The sequence below is a fragment of the Malaclemys terrapin genome, chromosome 5 (genome assembly GCF_027887155.1).
Source record: "Malaclemys terrapin pileata isolate rMalTer1 chromosome 5, rMalTer1.hap1, whole genome shotgun sequence".
Taxonomy (NCBI): Eukaryota; Metazoa; Chordata; order Testudines; family Emydidae; genus Malaclemys; species Malaclemys terrapin.
In genome coordinates, this window is record NC_071509.1 from 89,120,596 (window position 1) to 89,138,187 (window position 17,592).

Below are 17,592 nucleotides of genomic sequence, written 5' to 3' on the forward strand. Positions count from 1 at the left end.
ATCAGAATGTACAATACCAAGCAATCAGTATCAGTTTAAAATAAGAAACCCCTTTAAAAAATTCATCTTCCCCACATTTAACACTCCTGATCCAGCACCACAATTCTTGGCCAGGACCAGGTATGTCAAGTCTCAGCAGAGTACATTCTTATCAGTTATTAAAAACCCATTTGAAACTGGGGTTTCAAATGGAAAGATGAAACAACCTTAGGTCTGATCCTGCAATGGTAACTATTAACATGGTTCCCTGTGCTCATGTGAGGTCCTGCTAAAGTCAATTGACTCTCCATGGATGTAGAGATCCATGCTAAATATATCACTACAGAAACAAGATCACATATACTATTGTAAAAGTTACATAAGGCAACAATGTTTCTCATTAAATAAGAAACTTTGCCATCAGTACCAGAGAGAAAGGAGTTGATGATTGGATGATATGAAAGTTTCTCTCTATAGAAATAACTGTAGCTATCCATACACAGTTAAGGCTCACAGCTGCTTCCTTAGGGCTGGTCCACACTAAGCCCCCAGTTCGAACTAAGATACGCAACTTCAGCTACGCGAATAACGTAGCTGAAGTCAAAGTATCTTAGTTTGAACTTAAAGGTACTTACCGTGGGTCCACACGCGGCAGGCAGGCTCCCCCGTCTAGACAAGACGCGATAAATCGATCCCAGAAGATCGATTGCTTGCCGCCAAATCAGCGGGTAAGTATAGACGTACCCTTAGATAGGAGAAGGTGTGGTCCTGAAATTTCTGGAGGTCTTATAACCCAACACTGTGGATCTCTGCCATGATACATTCCTTTTAGAGAAATAGTAGTACATTCCAACAAAAATTCTTAAAACAAGCACAGGTTAATAAGCACACTGAAATTCCTCTATACTTAAAATGAAAACTCAACAAACATTTTATGTACCACATTCCTCAATTTTTCTTTTCTTTTTCCTAATTCTGGCTAGGCTTTCTTGAAATGCCTGGCCTGTCCATTAACCTCTAGGTACTTGGAGTAATTTATAATGGAATATTGTCAAAATACTTTTAAATGACAAGTGTAGAAACAGTGTGCTAGGAGAAGTTGCTACAAAAGCATCATGGCAAATCTTTGTAATGTATGCGTGTTTCAGTTATATAAAGGACCACGGAAATTTATACTAGTTTTGTGCTATATTAATGGCATTTGAAATTACTCAAAAATATTCTATAGCATGGGAACTTCATCTGTTGACATTTAAACATGACAAAATAAATACTCCAGTTTTCACTATTTATTATAACCGTTCACAATAAAAGGATATGACGACTTAATACATGGACTTTTTATCCTGACTGGAATGTTTAAATAAGTTCATATTTAAGAATGGAGAGAAACAGTTTATAAGATTTAATTTATTTTATGGGTTAATAAATAAGGTACAATTTCACAGTGGTAAAATCAGACATAATATTATCCTTGGTTAACAAAATCAGGGTTTTTGTTTGTTTGTTTTTAAAGCATATTCCTCTTTTCTCCCATTTCCCTTACCTCCTAAAAATTTACTGTTGTAAATTTTAGTCTTCTGCTGGATATAGTTTTACTTTACAAATAGTTGGCAATATTTGACTATTATATAATTTTTAAATGAAAATTCAAGTTCTTTAGAAAAATAAAACTAATTTATTTTTAAGCTGTTTTATAAAGGCCATCACTGCCAGTAGAAAATGGGCAGAGCCAATCAATATGAGCTGTGTTGTATAACAGTACATTTGTTAGTATATCAGTAAACCTGATGATCTTCTTTCTCCATCCATTGAAGTTAACAGGACTTCTCAGATTCTTAACGTGTTTAAGTGCTTTCCTGGATTCGGCGGATGATATCACTTTTTAGAATGCTGCCGTTTCAAGAAGAGAGACAAAAAAAGCACGTCTCTTTCTCAGAGATTTATGTGGTTGCACTGCATTGTCAACAATAAAGTGGCAATCTTTTTAGTATAGAGATTGACCTTTTGTGAAGGTCAATACACGCTATGTTGGTAAAAGTATGGAAACTAACAAGTCAAGGAAAAATATTTTTAAACAGTTTTGTATTTATTTTAAAAATATTTTCCAATATCAATTTTTTTCATTGTGTTACTGTCAAATATTTCTTAACTGTTAAACATAACTATTGTCTGGCAACATGAAAACAATTAGATGTGAGCAGGAAGTCAAGATTCTGAGGAAGGCTATGTTTTGTATTCTGAACACTGCTAGTCAGCTTCAGGACTTGGCACTTCCCGTTTTATGCAGAGATCTTCTACTTCATCATCCTGACAGCATCAGTGTTACCAGTTGAAAATTTAAATTACTAAAATTTTGGGGGCATGTGAGTTTTTAAGCACAGATTACATTTCCCCCCTAAAGTAATACATGTACATCAGTTCAGCCATTTTTCAAGTTGGTAAATATTATTGGTTTCAGATATTTAAAAAACTCATTTTCAAATTATATATATTTAGGAACCAACATTGCTGATATTTGATCTTATGTATGAGCTAATGTCTCTTAGTATTTTCTTCCAAAGAAAAGAAAATTATAAATGTCAAAGTCTGAAAAAGAAAAATCTATTGAGCATGCAAAAAAAAATGACAACCATTTATCTACAAGACCCGTATGTTGATGAAACATTACAGTGAGATTGAAAATCATAAGCCGCTTTGATCTCTCTATGCAGGTGTCTCACATCGACACACTACAAGAGAAAGACTTATTTGTTTTTAAAGAGAGACTATTTTAGTCCCGAGAATATAACTTCCTTTAAAGGAAAGTAAATCCAATGCTCCATAATGCTGCATGGAAATGAACATCTTATAGGAATGCTACAGGGGATTTACCTTTAAGTAAGATAAGAGTTTGGGCCCATTTGTCAGACTTCTCTTAAATTCTGTTTTTTTGGTTGGTTGTTTTTGCTCATGCACTTTTGTCACTAAAGTTGCTGTAGCTTCCTCAAACTCACTACAGTGTCTCCCACAAAGTAAGTAAAACCAAAACAGAAATGTTTTTAAATGTTAAGATATTTAAGATCTAGCAATCTCCATAAAAGCAGGGAAATTCAGAATCAATCCTAACTCAGTCCACTTCACAGGCATTACTTGACATTTAGGGCCACATCTTGGCATCCAGCTCTTAGTGTGAGGCAAATGCAACTTGAGAGCCGTGGGCTGGTGGGCTCTAAGCTCTGTCTGGATCCCAAGGGCTGTATTGCAACTTCCTGGCCAACAACCTAATCTGCTTCTTATGCGACTCTGTCCTACCTGAGCACTGAAGTCAAGATGATGGGCAGTTCCAATTGTGAACTGAAAATGAGCATGGGAGGTCTAATTTCTTTGCCTTTACAGACTGCAGTAAGGCCTAACATTATTTAACATTTCTAGATTTAACGTAGATATTCATGTTTTTCATTATTTAAAAGAAAATTTAAATAAAAAATGTTCTATAATACAGGGGTACTTTTAATAGGATTTGTTAGAAGCAGCATGACACAACATGCAATTCATTCTCCCATGGTACAATTAATTTTTGAGACACTGTAATAATATTTTCAGCAACTGTATATGCCTAAAACAATACTAAGGGAGAAATGTAAGAACCATTTTATCATTAAATCATGCAGTGATTTATTATCCTTTTACCTAGTAACATGTTACTATGCTTATAGAGATATATTTAATCAAAATGTTAATGTGGTCTCCTTCATAGCGAGCAGGCCATCTATAGCCTATTACGTATAAGAACTACCCTGTTTCCCCGAAAATAAGACAGTGTCTTATATTAATTTTTGCTCCCAAAGATGCGCTAGGTCTTATTTTCAGGGGATGTCTTATTTTTCAGAAATGAAAAATGCCTTATTATCGGTGGATGCCTTATTATCGGGGAGGTCTTATTATCGGGGGGATGCCTTATATTACAACGAGAGGCAAAACTGTAAGTAGGCCTTATTTTCGGAGGATGTCTTATTTTCGGGGAAACAGGGTAACTCACAACTCTTAGTTTGTTTACGGGTACTTTATAACAGGAAATGGCGTGCCACCTCTTGATTAATAAAAACATGTACAGCTATAATCTTTAAACCTACAGAAATATTCAGTTTTATTACTCAGGTAATTTTAAATGACCAAATGCTTTCTTAAGATTCTTAGTTCTGCTTTTTTTAATCTGAATTCTTGGAAAACAATCATTTCATACTATCTTGATTTTGGTATGAAAAGATGAAGCGCCAAATCATTATATTATAGGGTAAGAGCAACTTCCACAGCATGTTTTTCTCACCTTTTCTGTCAGGTTTAAGGTTCCGATCCACTGGTGGTGGTTCACATTCTGCAACAGGTACTGGCCTTCTGGGAGGGGTCTTTGGACTGGACCTGAAACCCATGTGGGCGGGTGGAGGGACTTGCATTCCAAATAACGAAAAATCAAATGTGCCTGGTGTCATAGGTACATAGTTTGTCTCTTGGATGGGTTCAGTAAAGCTGCTGGAATGCTGCCGTGGTGGAGAGTTAGGATTCATTGGGACATAGTTTTCATCCAGTTCTTCACTTGAAACACTTCCCACTGTGAACATGCTTCTGTTTTTCTAGAATTAACATACATTTCCTTTAACAACAAAATAATCAGTTATGCTATCAGCTGTGAAATCAGATTCATATTTTAATCTCATCTACTAAAAATATCGTGCAACTCTACACCCTGGTTTTGTACTACAGAACACAGAACATGCAAATGTTTTGTCAGTATAGTCTCAAGTCAGATCAAATCATACTTACAAAGCCTTCCAGTGAGCTAGCTCTGTCATTTGGAAATGATCGTGGAATATCATAGCAGTCTTGAGAACTAATATCTAAAGAATGAAAGGGGTGAAAGTAGGTATTTATTTTCTCATCTCAGTACCTGTCATGTACGTACATTAGACCACTTTTCCAAAGTCTGTAGTTGTTTACTAACTGCTTTCAAGTGCAATTCAAGTTACTGATCTTTAAAGCGCTAGTCATCAAATAATCAAACAGGGGGAGAAAGAGAGCGAGACAGATACACCTGCTATATGATGGTGCAGAGTGGTATAAAGGTTTGGGATGACTGCACTACTTATCAACAAAGCTTCTATCTACTGTATAAGTCACACTTTAAAGATCTGATACTGACATTTTCCAGGGCCAGAAACAAGTGATGCATCCTGTTGAAAAGCTGAGAGGTCTCATTTCCAAATGGTACAAAACATCTATATCTGCCATAACAGATTTTGAGATCTTGGTGTTTCACATGGAGTTCTACTTGGAAAAGTGACTTTAAGAACAAAATTGTGAGTCAAAAGTTTTCCGACAGAATATTTTCTATTGGAAATTGCTGATTCAACAGAATTGAAACATTCTACGGAAACATGTAAAATCCATCAAAACTTTCAAAGGAAACTTACCTGGTTTCCTGCCAGATCACCTGCCTTTCTCCTTGGCAGCCCAGCCTCCCAGGTCCTCCAGCAACTTGGGAGGCCAGCTCTCCAACTGGCTTGCTGGTGCACTGGCAAACCAGTCAACCAGCTAATCTGGAAATTTTCAAAAATATCCATTTTATTTTTTCCAAAATGGAATTTTTTTGAAAATTTCCATTTCATGTGAAATTTCACATTTCCAACTTTTAATTCCAAATCAGAATGAAATATATTTCCCATGGGGCAGAAATTCTAATTCTTGCCTATCTCTTATTGCGGGTTGCCTATTTATTTTGTCTCACTATTTCCATTTCCATTTTGCTAAATTTACAGGTGAAACATTTGGGGAAGGGGATGGCCTTTTGGAGTTTGGTTTTAAATGTTTTAATTTTGAAATACTAATTCATTCTTTCCATCAAACAAAACATTAAAATAATATCCAAACAAGTATATCATCAATTCCTTTTTTGTATTTTGCCTTAAAATATTCCCTACCTAATTCCTCTCTCCAAAGGACTTCTTTTTTAAGATCCCTCACCTATAATTAATATTACTCTAATTGGTTTAATAATTTATATTAACATGACATTGTTATGCTCAGTTGTCTCAGAAAACTAAGGCATCCATTATCGTATCAGAGACATTTACAAGATTAATGGAAAGGATTTCTCTATATTTGATTGGAGATGTAACACCACCATTTCCCAACCTTTCTATTGTTATTAAAAACAGAAATGTATATTGCTTTTGATATTTAATTAATCGTAGCTTGAAAGAGAGAAAAAAAGACAGAAAAAACTGTAAGTAGCAAATTTTTCTTTAGGCAGAAGCAGCTGGATGTTAAGAAACATCCAAAAATGTGTTAAGTCTCATGCCGAAAATAATAAGTATACTTTAAAGTCCAGAAATACAAACATGTTTTAATTATTATATTTTCATTTTTTCTAGACAAACTACATTACATATACTTAATCATAGGGACGTAAATATATTTTTTGTACCAGCAGAAATAAAGGTATGGGTTTATCTAGACATATAGGGCTTAGAGCAGTCCCCACAGAAGTCAATGGGACTCTTTCTGTTGACCTCAACAGCAGTGAGATGGGGCCATTAGAAACTAATATTATACTGAATGATTTATATCAAAAAGTAAATATTAAACTCCTTTAATGAAATTGATAATAACAAACAGAATTAATTCTCCACTTTCAGATATCAAAGATAAATCCAATATTAAAGTATTTGACCCTCTTTTTTTAAAAGATTTCTAGGATTTCAATGATACTTTGCAATAGACAGATCCTTAATCAAGAGCCCCTATGCTTTGCTACTTTGTTTCCAGAGTCTAAGTTCTTTTATTCCCACATCTACAAGTTTTTTCCTTTTGAAGACTATCTTCAACTGGAAAAATTTTAGTAATAACAAGCTTGGCATCTAAAGACCACCCTTCAATGGGGTGTACTCCCCACTCTGGGTTCTGAGAGGGATGAATTAGGCCAGATGAGCCCAAACAGCCAATTAAGCAGCAAACGAGGGAGATACAGGCTCAGTGGAAAGCCCTGATTAGAGAGAAGGTCACCTGAGCAAAGGTCAGTTGGGCTAGCATAAAGGAAGCTAGCATCAGAAAAGGCTTTCAGGAGGAAGTTTGCAGAGACCTCCTCTTTAGTAGAAAGGGAAGGAAGGGACCCAGGGAAAGAGTACAACCCTGGGGAGGTCTGGCCCTCAGAGAAGGACCTACACTGAAGAGAGCATGGTGAACAAGAGAGCCTGTGGGGGACAGAGTAGGAAGCAGCCCAGGGAGTAAGCTACAAGGTTGGGGACTGAACAAATCTTGGTTGTGTGTTGTCGGGTCCCTGGGCTGGAACCCGGAGTAGAGGGTGGGCCCAGGTTCCCCTACCAGCCACTGAGGGAGTGGCACCATGGGGCAGTGAACAGAAAGATGGCCTGAGACATTACTGGAGTGACATTGTCAGGGCAGTGAGGACTGCCTCATGCTTTTTGTGGCAAGAGACTTTGAAAAATCACCCAGGAAGGGAAAACCGCTGTGATTTGGCTGGAGCAGCTCCTGGAGTGAGAGGGGCTGCACACAGAGAGCAATACAGAGAGACAGAGTGCAGCTGGCAGAAGGGAAGTCTGCCTCACAGAACTAATCCCCAGAACAGCCAGGAGGAGGCGCTATCCTGCGGTGGATAGAGTGCCCTGTCACAATCTTGAAGAGCAGGAAGTATTGGTCTAAAGAAGAAAAAAGATATACAGTGCTCAAGTGTCAGCCATGTCAAGTATAAACTCAGCACCAGTTGAGAAGGGAGATGGAAGAGTGGCTCTAAACCACTATTCTGATCCCTCAATCTAGGATGGCTAAAACCAGAACAGCCCCAGTGTAACTTAGAACAGCTTCTGAGTTGCTCTGTGTTTCCAGCTGCAGCCAGCTGGATGTTATGTGCTCCACCCCACTCCCAAGGCACCCCATTTGCAGATAGGTGATTGTGGTGGGGTGGAGGGGCAGCACGGTGTTGACTATGCCAGTTTTGTGACATCTATGGATTCCCCGGTATTAGGAAGAATCCTCAACTGCCTCTTTTTGATAGCTTTCTGGGCTGAATCCATGGCTGATTTGGATCTACAAAGCCACAGACTTGTTATCGACTCATCTAAGAGTCTATAATGCTCTAATAGAAAGAGGAGGTAATGAGATTTTTTTTCTACCTATCAGTCCTACAAACTGCAAGTCAACTCTAGCTCAAGCTGAGGGTTTGGGGTTTTTTCCCCCCCTTTTGCCTTCTCACATATCACCACCAGAGAGAAAGTCCCTGCAGCACAAAGTATAACTTAAAATTATACCTATGTAAACTAAGTATCCAAATTCTGCCCTGAGTTACATCTGTACAACTCCAGTTATAACTTGCCTATAGGATCTTTATTACTAGTGATGACGCATAAAAAGAAAATAAGATCGCTTGACTTCTGCAAACCAAAAAGTGAGTTTGACAAGTAGAAAAGACATACGTAAATTAAGTAAATATATTGGATCACTGAGACTCAAGAAACATGGAACTCAAGCAAGTCATTTTTCCAGAACAATTTTAGAACAGCCACTAACTTTACACCTGTCACTCATGAGGATTACCACTGCTGGGCCTTGAGCCACTGCACCTTTGAACAGGAGCAGGGAACTCCATATGTGAGGGAAAGAAGGAAAAAGCTCTCTATCAGTTTGGTTTAGAAGCTACTCGTAGGTTTGGAATGTGAGCCATGGCATTGGCAAAAATGGATCAGAGTGCTAACTTGCCTCTAAACTGCGCGGCCGCGCAGCAAGCTATCAAATTCTGTGCAGGTGGGGAGAGGCGCCTCTTCCCCCGGCCCCATCCCCGGAGCTGCCCCGGTGAGAGAGGGCTAGGGGGAGTCCTCTCTCCCCACTGCAGCCTCGGGACAGCCTGCACCCCAAACCCCTCATCCCCAGCCGCACCCCAGAGCCCTCACCTCCAGCCAGAGCCCTCAGCCCCCTAACTCCAACCCTCTGCCCCAACCCTGAGCCCCCTCTTGCACCTCAACCCCCTCATCCCGATCCCACCCCAGAGCAATCACTGCCCCCCGCACCTCAACCCTTTGCCCCAGCCCTAAGCCCCCTCCCATACACCAAACCCCTTGGCCCCACCCCCATCACACATCACCTCCATGTTGGTGCACATAACTAAATTCATTCTGCACATGGATGTAAAAATTTGAGGGAACATTGTTACAGTGCACCACGCAGGTGAAGTAATGAAGGTCCATGATAAATACAATTTATCACAGGACTACCACTACCACATAGGATTATAATATAAAATATACAGAAATATGAAGTATGTTGTCTGCAAATAATTTGGGCAATAGTATATTTGAAGGCTGCGCTAGACAATCTTAATAAATTCTTGAGACTTGGACCATCAAAATTTAAAATAAAATGCCTATATTTTGGATGAGGTCACTAGAAGTTAGTTTCTGTGTAACACATTTAAAGACAACTTAAAAATTAATTTAAAATTACTGGATGTTTAAAAGTGGCACTCTAGAAAGCTGGATAAAGCCTTTTTATGGTCTTCATTTTGGCTGAGATTTTCAAAGCATTCTGTCACCCTATTTTCAGTAGAAACTAGGTGCATAATTCCCTTAGGTCCACTCCTTTAAAGAGCTCAGCCTATTGCACAAAATTGAAACAAAAGAATTGTGAAAAAGCAAGGTCAAGACACCAACTACTGACCTTTACGAAATATATTCAAATCTACAGTGGAAATGGTATTACTGCGTGATGGTGGCAATCCTGCTGTAGGGATGCAATAACTACTATCAGTGTCTGAGGCAGTACGAGTAATGCTACAGGTTTCCACGGGAGATCGATCCGAAGTGTGATGTGGTTTTGGTGGCCGAGGTGGAGGAATATCTGGAATAGTCTCTAGCTTCGAAGTTCCTTCTGGAAAAGTTCGTGGAATCTGATAAGTACCTCCTGGTGTTGGGGGAATGTCATAACTAATGGAGAAATGCCTCATTTGTGTATCTAATGAAGATGTAGCAGAAGGGGTATTGAAAACATGTTGCTCTCCTTCTGTATCAGTCCCAGATGGAGATGTTGCCTTTGGTAAACCATCCTGTGAATAACTCCTAGGCAGGTTATAAAGGCTGCAGTCTACGGACACTGATGCCGCTCGAGGTGGCGGAGAGTCATAGGTACTTTGTTGCTGAAAAAAGCCGTTCACTGCATGCTTGCTCAATGATGGAGCAGAATTTTTATGGGAGGGTACATTATCATTGCAGTCTGTTTCAGAAGAGACGGACTTTGCTGAGTCAGCATGCAATCTAAACAAAATAAGATTGAAATGTTGATGTATAAAGAAACACATTACAACTGTAAAGAACAACAGAAAATTTAAAATGTAAGCAACTAAAAGTCATTCAATTTCTTAATTCTAAAAAAACTTGAACTTAGATCTTTATTTTAAATATTTTAAGTAATTATACATGCGCGCACACGCACACACACACACACACACACACACATACGTACGTACGTGTGTGGATATATTCATCATATCAACTAGGCAGCTAGGGTTTTCACAAATATGTGACTTTGAATAAAGTCTCAGACTGGTTTGGAGGGCTTCTTGTTTGGCTGAGTATTTTGAAAAAAACATGTTGCACACTATATGAAGAGCTCATGAATGGCAATGTTAACGGTCCAGACATAGCACTAAAATTCTGGGCTTATGGTAACTTGCTTCCTCTAACAAATACGAAGGAAATACAATTAAAAAAATAAGGCCTTGTAACTTGCAACAGCTTTAAGTAGATACCTAAAGACATACGCTTTTTTTTTTAAGCATACAGAAGACAATGTATAGAGTAAATCAGAAAATGGAGGCAGAAAAGCTGAAGCAGTTAGTCTGAAGAAAAGAATTACAGGACATGGGGAACAAACCTGTATTCTGGTCTTGACCAGGGACAAGACAGCATTGTTTGATATTTTTTTTTTTTTAAATCCAAACAGTGGGTTTTATATGGCTTCTTTGGAAATTACGTCTCTTACGAAGAGAGCACCTAACAATGAACTGTTACCTACAATACCAAAAAAAGCAGTGGCTGCACTCGCTTGCTCTCTCCCCTCTTGTGTAGAATTCCATCATCACATTGTGGCACAAAAATTCAGTTGATAAGCCTGACAGTTAGTTTAACACAAAAGTCAAAATGAACGAAAACACTAATAGGTAAGTAGAGTAGTTACTCTTAAACTTAGCATTTACCCACAATGCCAACATATTGGTATCGAATACACCACACTATTTTCTAATTTAAGTACCACTGGAATCTATTGTTGCCTGTGTGGCACAATCTGAGTATGTCACTGTAACAAGTACAGCTATTACCCCAGTCATGTAACCAATTACAGGGCAGTTTATAAAATTATTGGAGTAAATATTTGACTGAAGATAAAACAGCAGCATGTAATGTCTTGGATACTAGGAGCTATAAAAAGAAAAGTTACACACTTACAAATATACAACCTGATTCCATAGTGCTTATTCAAACAGAACTCCCAGCAAAAGCAATGCGAGTTTTGACTGAATAAAGATGACAGTTTTATATACCATACCAGTGACAAACAAAAAGGTCTCAAAGTCATATTTTTCTATCCTGTAGAAACAGTAGTCAAACTATAGTATCAAAGATTAGTAGTCTCAGTGCGCGCATGCACACACCTTCAAAAACTTCAACTAATTTAAAAAGTTATAAAAATAAAATACAAATTAAGGCAAGAAACACACAGCATAGCATGATATGATAATAGAATAGAAATTCATGTAGCAAGCAGTACAGCACACTTTATTTTCACTCTTCCATTCGTGGATTATGCAGTTATTACAATCATTGTTGTCCATTACATATTCTCTATTTACCTATGCTCACAAACCCAAGTGGGCTTTAAAATACTGAACACAAAAAGTATTACAAATACCTTTAAAATCTTACTTACCAATTCTGAGAGCTAAGGAGCCTTTTACACGGGCCTTTGAGAGACCTCCTAATGAGGCTGTGCTGCATTTTATTTAATTCTATAAATGCACAACATACAGGAAACAGTCAACTAAAACCATCACTGAAAATCAGTAGTGCAATGGATGCCACTCTGGTAGAGTACAGTTCATGCTACCTACTAATGTTACCATATTAAACTTTAATTACTTCTAAAAGTAACAATGCTTTTCCTTTCTGTTTCTTGTCCATGTGCATTCATGAAAACTGAACAGAAGGAAACAGGAGAGGGATCAGATTTGGACTACTTGAGGCAGCATAGCCATCTTTCCCTTTTCCCTAGTGGCTGCATCTTGTGCTTTAGAATCTAAGCATTTTCAAAAACTGTTCTTTTAAAACTGAGTCTCTAGTCCTTATGGATGTGAATATAACCTTCAAAATGTGAACTGGCAAGACTGATCTGTGTGTGTCTGAGTTTGAAGACAGGCTGAAACAACAGTGCCAAGAGAGGAGTAAATTGCCCCTTTTCATCTTAGTGTGACAATCTCTGAAGCATAAATGATCATTAAAATGTCAGTAACAACTTTCACTGCTGATCAAAACAGGCATGGAAGAATTGGTATAATTATGAAAATCTGCACAATGTACTGTGAATGGCATCTCAGACTGGGAGAGCCTGGGTTGTGAGCAGAGCCTGAGAAGAGAATTAACACTATTATTTTTCCAGACTGACCCTAGAAGCAGAATGTTTAGTGAAGGGTGCATTTCTTCCATTCAAGCAGAACAGCTGCATTTTATAATTTAGTACAACTTTTCCATACACTTCCATAGCAGGTCATGAATAACTTTTCTGGCTCTGATAGTGCATCAGCATATAATACTGATTAACAGAGCATCGCTGCACTCCTATTTGTTTAAAATAAAGACTTAGTATAGCAAGAGGAAAAAAATTAGCCACATCTGTTACCGAGTAGGACTGACACACCAACTCCTAGCATCATGGTTCTACTACACATTCTCCTTACATCGCTGCATTACCAGGCCCAAGCACTGGCAACATAGTATCTGCCCCCATTCCTTTTCCCACAGTAAGACAGCCTCTCTTTCCATGGTACCATGAAAAGAGTCCTGCACATCCTTCAAGTCCTGACCTGGCTCCACAGAGGTGGTGACAGGACATAGGACCATACTCAAACTGGCTCCCACTCTCCATATAGCTGTGCAGTTGGGAGTTGGGGGGAGTATGCATGTCCCTGATAAGGCTTTGAACTAAGTAGAGGCACATTTTTGTCCCTTTAACTGGCTCTTGGTTCCTCTTCGTAAGTCGTTTGGTCACTTATCCTCTACCAATAGCTTTCCCTCTGTGAGAATCAATACAATAGGGCAGAGAGACTACTCCAGAGAAGTATAGGAGCAAAGCAGCTATTGTGTATCAGCACTCAGGAATGGTAAAAGAGCAGTGTGAGAAGCATGCATGGTAGAAATGTGAGTTCAGCCTTGATAGGTGCTGTCATAGCCCTATCTTGATTAATTGAAGTTGGGTTATATTGTTTCTTTTATTAAAACTCACAGCAGACCATGCAGGACATGTTTCAAATATGAAATTTTCAAGCAGGTTATGGCTCTGTGCTTCATTTCCCACACAGACTAAAAAACAACATTATACACTCACTGAAGTGGAATCTTTTTACTTTCAAAATCCTCCAGTAGTAGGTATTCTTTCCCTTCTTCAGAGACAAAGGATGACCCTGGGCTGGTTTATAAACAGGAAAAAATGGAGTAAGATCAGCAAGATAACAGCTGTTATTTTTGTATGTATCTCTGCCAACCAGCCAGAAATGTAAAGATTTCAAACAGACTCTATGGATGAAATTTTTCTTGTAAGTTCAAAGATGAACTCTCAATACTATTTAACACTGCAGTCAAATGTAATGATATTTTTTACTAATTACCTAATAGAACTTTAAGGATGGTCCAAAGTGATCAGGACATAAAACTGTACTATAGAATAAATATTATGATTATTAATACAACTACTATTATTTCTAACATGCTCCCAATTCCAGTAATTGTACAACATTTTTAAAGTATCTATAAATAAAATAGATGTATGTTAGCACTGAAGATGCAAATACCAAGAACCTTGAAAATTCCAAAAAAGAAATAATCTAGAAATATTCTCTATTTGCCCTTAGTCCCCCTCCCCCAAATGTACAGGAATGCACTGATTCCTAGATGTTCTAAAAAGGAACATGTTAAAGAAAGATATTTTCTCCTCATTTTTTGATGAACATTGGTCACTGTTGAAGGATAAACTAAAAGGTAAACACACTCCCAAACTAAGAATTTATGAAAATTCCTTTAATTTCTAACTTTTTTCGAATGTTATAACATCTGCCTACGTAATTATAACTACTACTATGTTTTATTTTTTTAAAATATGGTTAAAAAAAAACTTTGCTAAGAAATACCGCAGGCCAAAAGGATGCATCAATCGAGTCTACTAACATCTAGAACCTGTATTATAAAATCCAGAGATTATTCTACTTTAAAAAAAAAAACCCTCAAAACGGTATGAAAGTCTAGAAACTAACAGGAAAAGAAAGCAGCCACTTCAGTCATGCCATATATTCCTTCTTCGCTCACCATTGTTCCTGTGCGCTCATACAAGTTTTCCCTCCCCTTCCCATCGTAAATATGACCCCTTATAATCTGCATAAATACTGCATAACGTACTGCAAAGGTATTGTGAAATTCTAGTCAGTGGTGGGCAACCTGTGACTGTTCTAGTTCCTTATCAAGGGGGTCTATTTCCAACTTGCTATGGCCCCATTTCAGCAAAAGATATATGCCCAATAGGCAATTGCTTCACTAACTTGCTGAGTTGGGGCTAAAACGCCAATATAACATTATTTTGCAGTAACACTATTACATATTTTATAAAATAAAGACAAACAGTTAAATGTTAAACAGCAAGCTTAACTCAACCTGAACTATTCATGGTGCTACTGCCGCACTATAACGGACCAAACAACAAGGTCTTCAAATACTCAACTTCAAACACCATATATTCAACACATTCCATATCCCGCAAAATAATGAACCACAGCTCCCTGAGCACCTTTTTCTTTCATCTTCCCCTCTCCATGTCCAACTTGCATCCTGCCCGCTATCTATATCTCTCCCCTCCTGTCTCATCCAGACCTTCCCCATCAGGGAATCATGGTGACATGCAGTTCATTCATACACTCTCCACCCTCACATTCCAACAAAATTATCCCTTCTAACTACTGATCAATCTTATACTTCTATAATCCTACCACTTATTGGTATCGAATATATATACCAATATATATATATATATATATATAAATATAAAAATCACTGTATGCTAAATAGAGTTGACATAACATCACACAATAAACGAATAATAAACAAAATTCATTGGCTACATCCTTCAATCCCCTACCATTCTCCACGGTCCCTCCCAGACTCCTATTCCTCCACATTTGTTCCCAGTCTCCCACCTCAACCCATGCTCTCAATTCTGGCTCCATTCAGCAACTGGAGTCAGAAGATGCTCAATTTATATTTCTAAAAAGTGCTCTTCATAGCACTTACACAACTCTTTACCTGCCCCTACCACAACTAGACCCCTTGAAGTGCTGAGGAAGACATCTTGTCACGATGGCCAATTAAAGAAACCAATCTGGAGTTTCTAGGCCAAGCTGTTCTGGCGAGACAATGAGCCAAAAAGAGATTAGAATCATATTTAGAAAGTAAACTACAGCTAAATATTCAAAACGCTACCTTAAACTATTTTTTAAAATCAAACTGTTCAGAAAATCTTTACCCTCAGAAGAGATGTGACATATTTCAGAAAGATTGGGGTTTTTGGGGGGAATGAGGAAGTTAGTAGTGGAATGTCTAATGCTTATAATACAGAACTAGCTTGAACACTCAATATAGAGCGACTACTACTGCTCCATATTACATAGATTCCTTCCCCTCAGGTTGCAAGACACTGTGGACATTCTGACCTTTAATATTTTAGGAGTTAGCCAGTGGGCACCCTCCACTCCGAGCATTGTTTTGGATGTGGGAGGGCTGCCCACCACCTTCATCTTCCATGGACTGGAGGACAGCAGGCTTATTTGCCTGCCCTAAATGAGATATTTTGGGAGTTGGCTGCAATCAGCAACAAGACGACTAAGAAATACTCCTCTGGTCCCAGGACCATTTTACCTTACTCTGCCGTGCTCCAGAATGCATGGCACAGCAACACAGAAACTTGGCAGACAGTCACAATCATTGACAAGGTATTGCTCTAAGTGAATGTGTGGAAGACTCAGCAAAAACACTTTCAGAGACCTCTGCTTAGCCTTTAAATATGCCCCTTTGCAATCAAGAGAATAACGAGCAAGCTTCTCTAGAAATACACAAGGGACCATTATTTTAAATTGTTACAGCAAAGCATCTCTGCTTGAGAGGTTTCTAATGTTTTCCAAGGACCATTCTGAGAAACAAAGCAATAATTCCTGGATATTTACCACTACATATTACATCCTCCTATACAGGCAGCATTACATTTCCATTTAAAATGAGAAGGAGCGGTTACTTGGGTACATCAGTTACCAGAGCTGCTCAGGTTTTTTATATATATATATATATATATATATATATATATTCTAAAAATACTTGCCAGTTTTCCTACTCTTTAGGAGAGATAACAGGGTGGGTAAATCTATTTAATATTAAATTGGACATAATTAGATCATACTAATTTTTCTATATTATTCAAAACACACTAACAGTTCACAAAACTCAGGATGCAGAGACTGGATGGTTCAAGATAAATTCTCTCTCATCACAAGATCTCTTGTCTGAATTTGATCCAGGTCAGTAATAGCCAAAAAACTTATCATCTGAGGGCTGCTTGATAGCCTGTGTTAAATGAGTTGGTGATCTCAGTACAGGTCCAAGTTGATTTTTATCCCTATCACCGAGCCACCACTATAACTGTTAGTAATTTGGCTTCCTTGATAGTAGTCATGGTAGAAGTACAAGGTACTAAAAAGGCCACCTCTCCATCTTAGAGCTGGCTTGAGACACAATGGAAAGTGGTGAGAAGAAGGATCCATCTTTGCTATCCAAGTTGCACCTAATTCCCGAGATATATAGAAATATTTGGTCTCCGGGACTATTAGTCTGGTAGATTTTATCAGCAAATATTTTAAATAATTTAGAAAAAAACAAAACAAACAAACCAAAGACGCTGGCTCTGATGCTACCATTTCATATTATTAAAACAAGAAATTCAAGCACAAAACATACGGAGAAGAGCAGAAGTGATGGGGTAAAGCAGTGGCCTCAAACTTTTTTACTGGCAACCCCTTTCACATCGCAAGCCTCTGAGTGCGACCCACGCAAAATACATTAAAACACACTTTTTTATATATTTAACACTATTATAAATGCTGGAGGCAAGCGGGGTTTGGGGTGGAGGTTGACAGCTCGCAACCCCCCCATGTAATGACCTCGCGACCCCGAGGGGTCCCGACCCCCCAGTTTGAGAACCCCTGGGGTAAAAAAAAAATCAAGGCTGGTGCATTTGACTGCTGAATGACTTCAACAAAAAACAATT

General features: G+C 38.2%; 1 protein-coding gene across 6 annotated transcripts in view; it reads right to left on the reverse strand.

Moving 5' to 3' along the window:
* GAB1 (GRB2 associated binding protein 1) overlaps positions 1-17,592 on the reverse strand; it is a 138,924-nt gene that overhangs the window by 25,688 nt on the left and 95,644 nt on the right. For 4 of the 6 annotated variants that reach the window (XM_054029423.1, XM_054029422.1, XM_054029419.1 and 1 more), the window contains 4 exons: positions 13,621-13,701; positions 9,685-10,277; positions 4,783-4,856; positions 4,289-4,592 (listed from right to left, as the gene is read on the reverse strand). In XM_054029423.1, the coding sequence (XP_053885398.1) occupies positions 4,289-4,592; positions 4,783-4,856; positions 9,685-10,277; positions 13,621-13,701 (1,052 nt within the window). The remainder of the gene's footprint in view (positions 1-4,288; positions 4,593-4,782; positions 4,857-9,684; positions 10,278-13,620; positions 13,702-17,592) is intronic. The other 2 variants (XM_054029424.1, XM_054029420.1) reach the window with 1 other exon arrangement.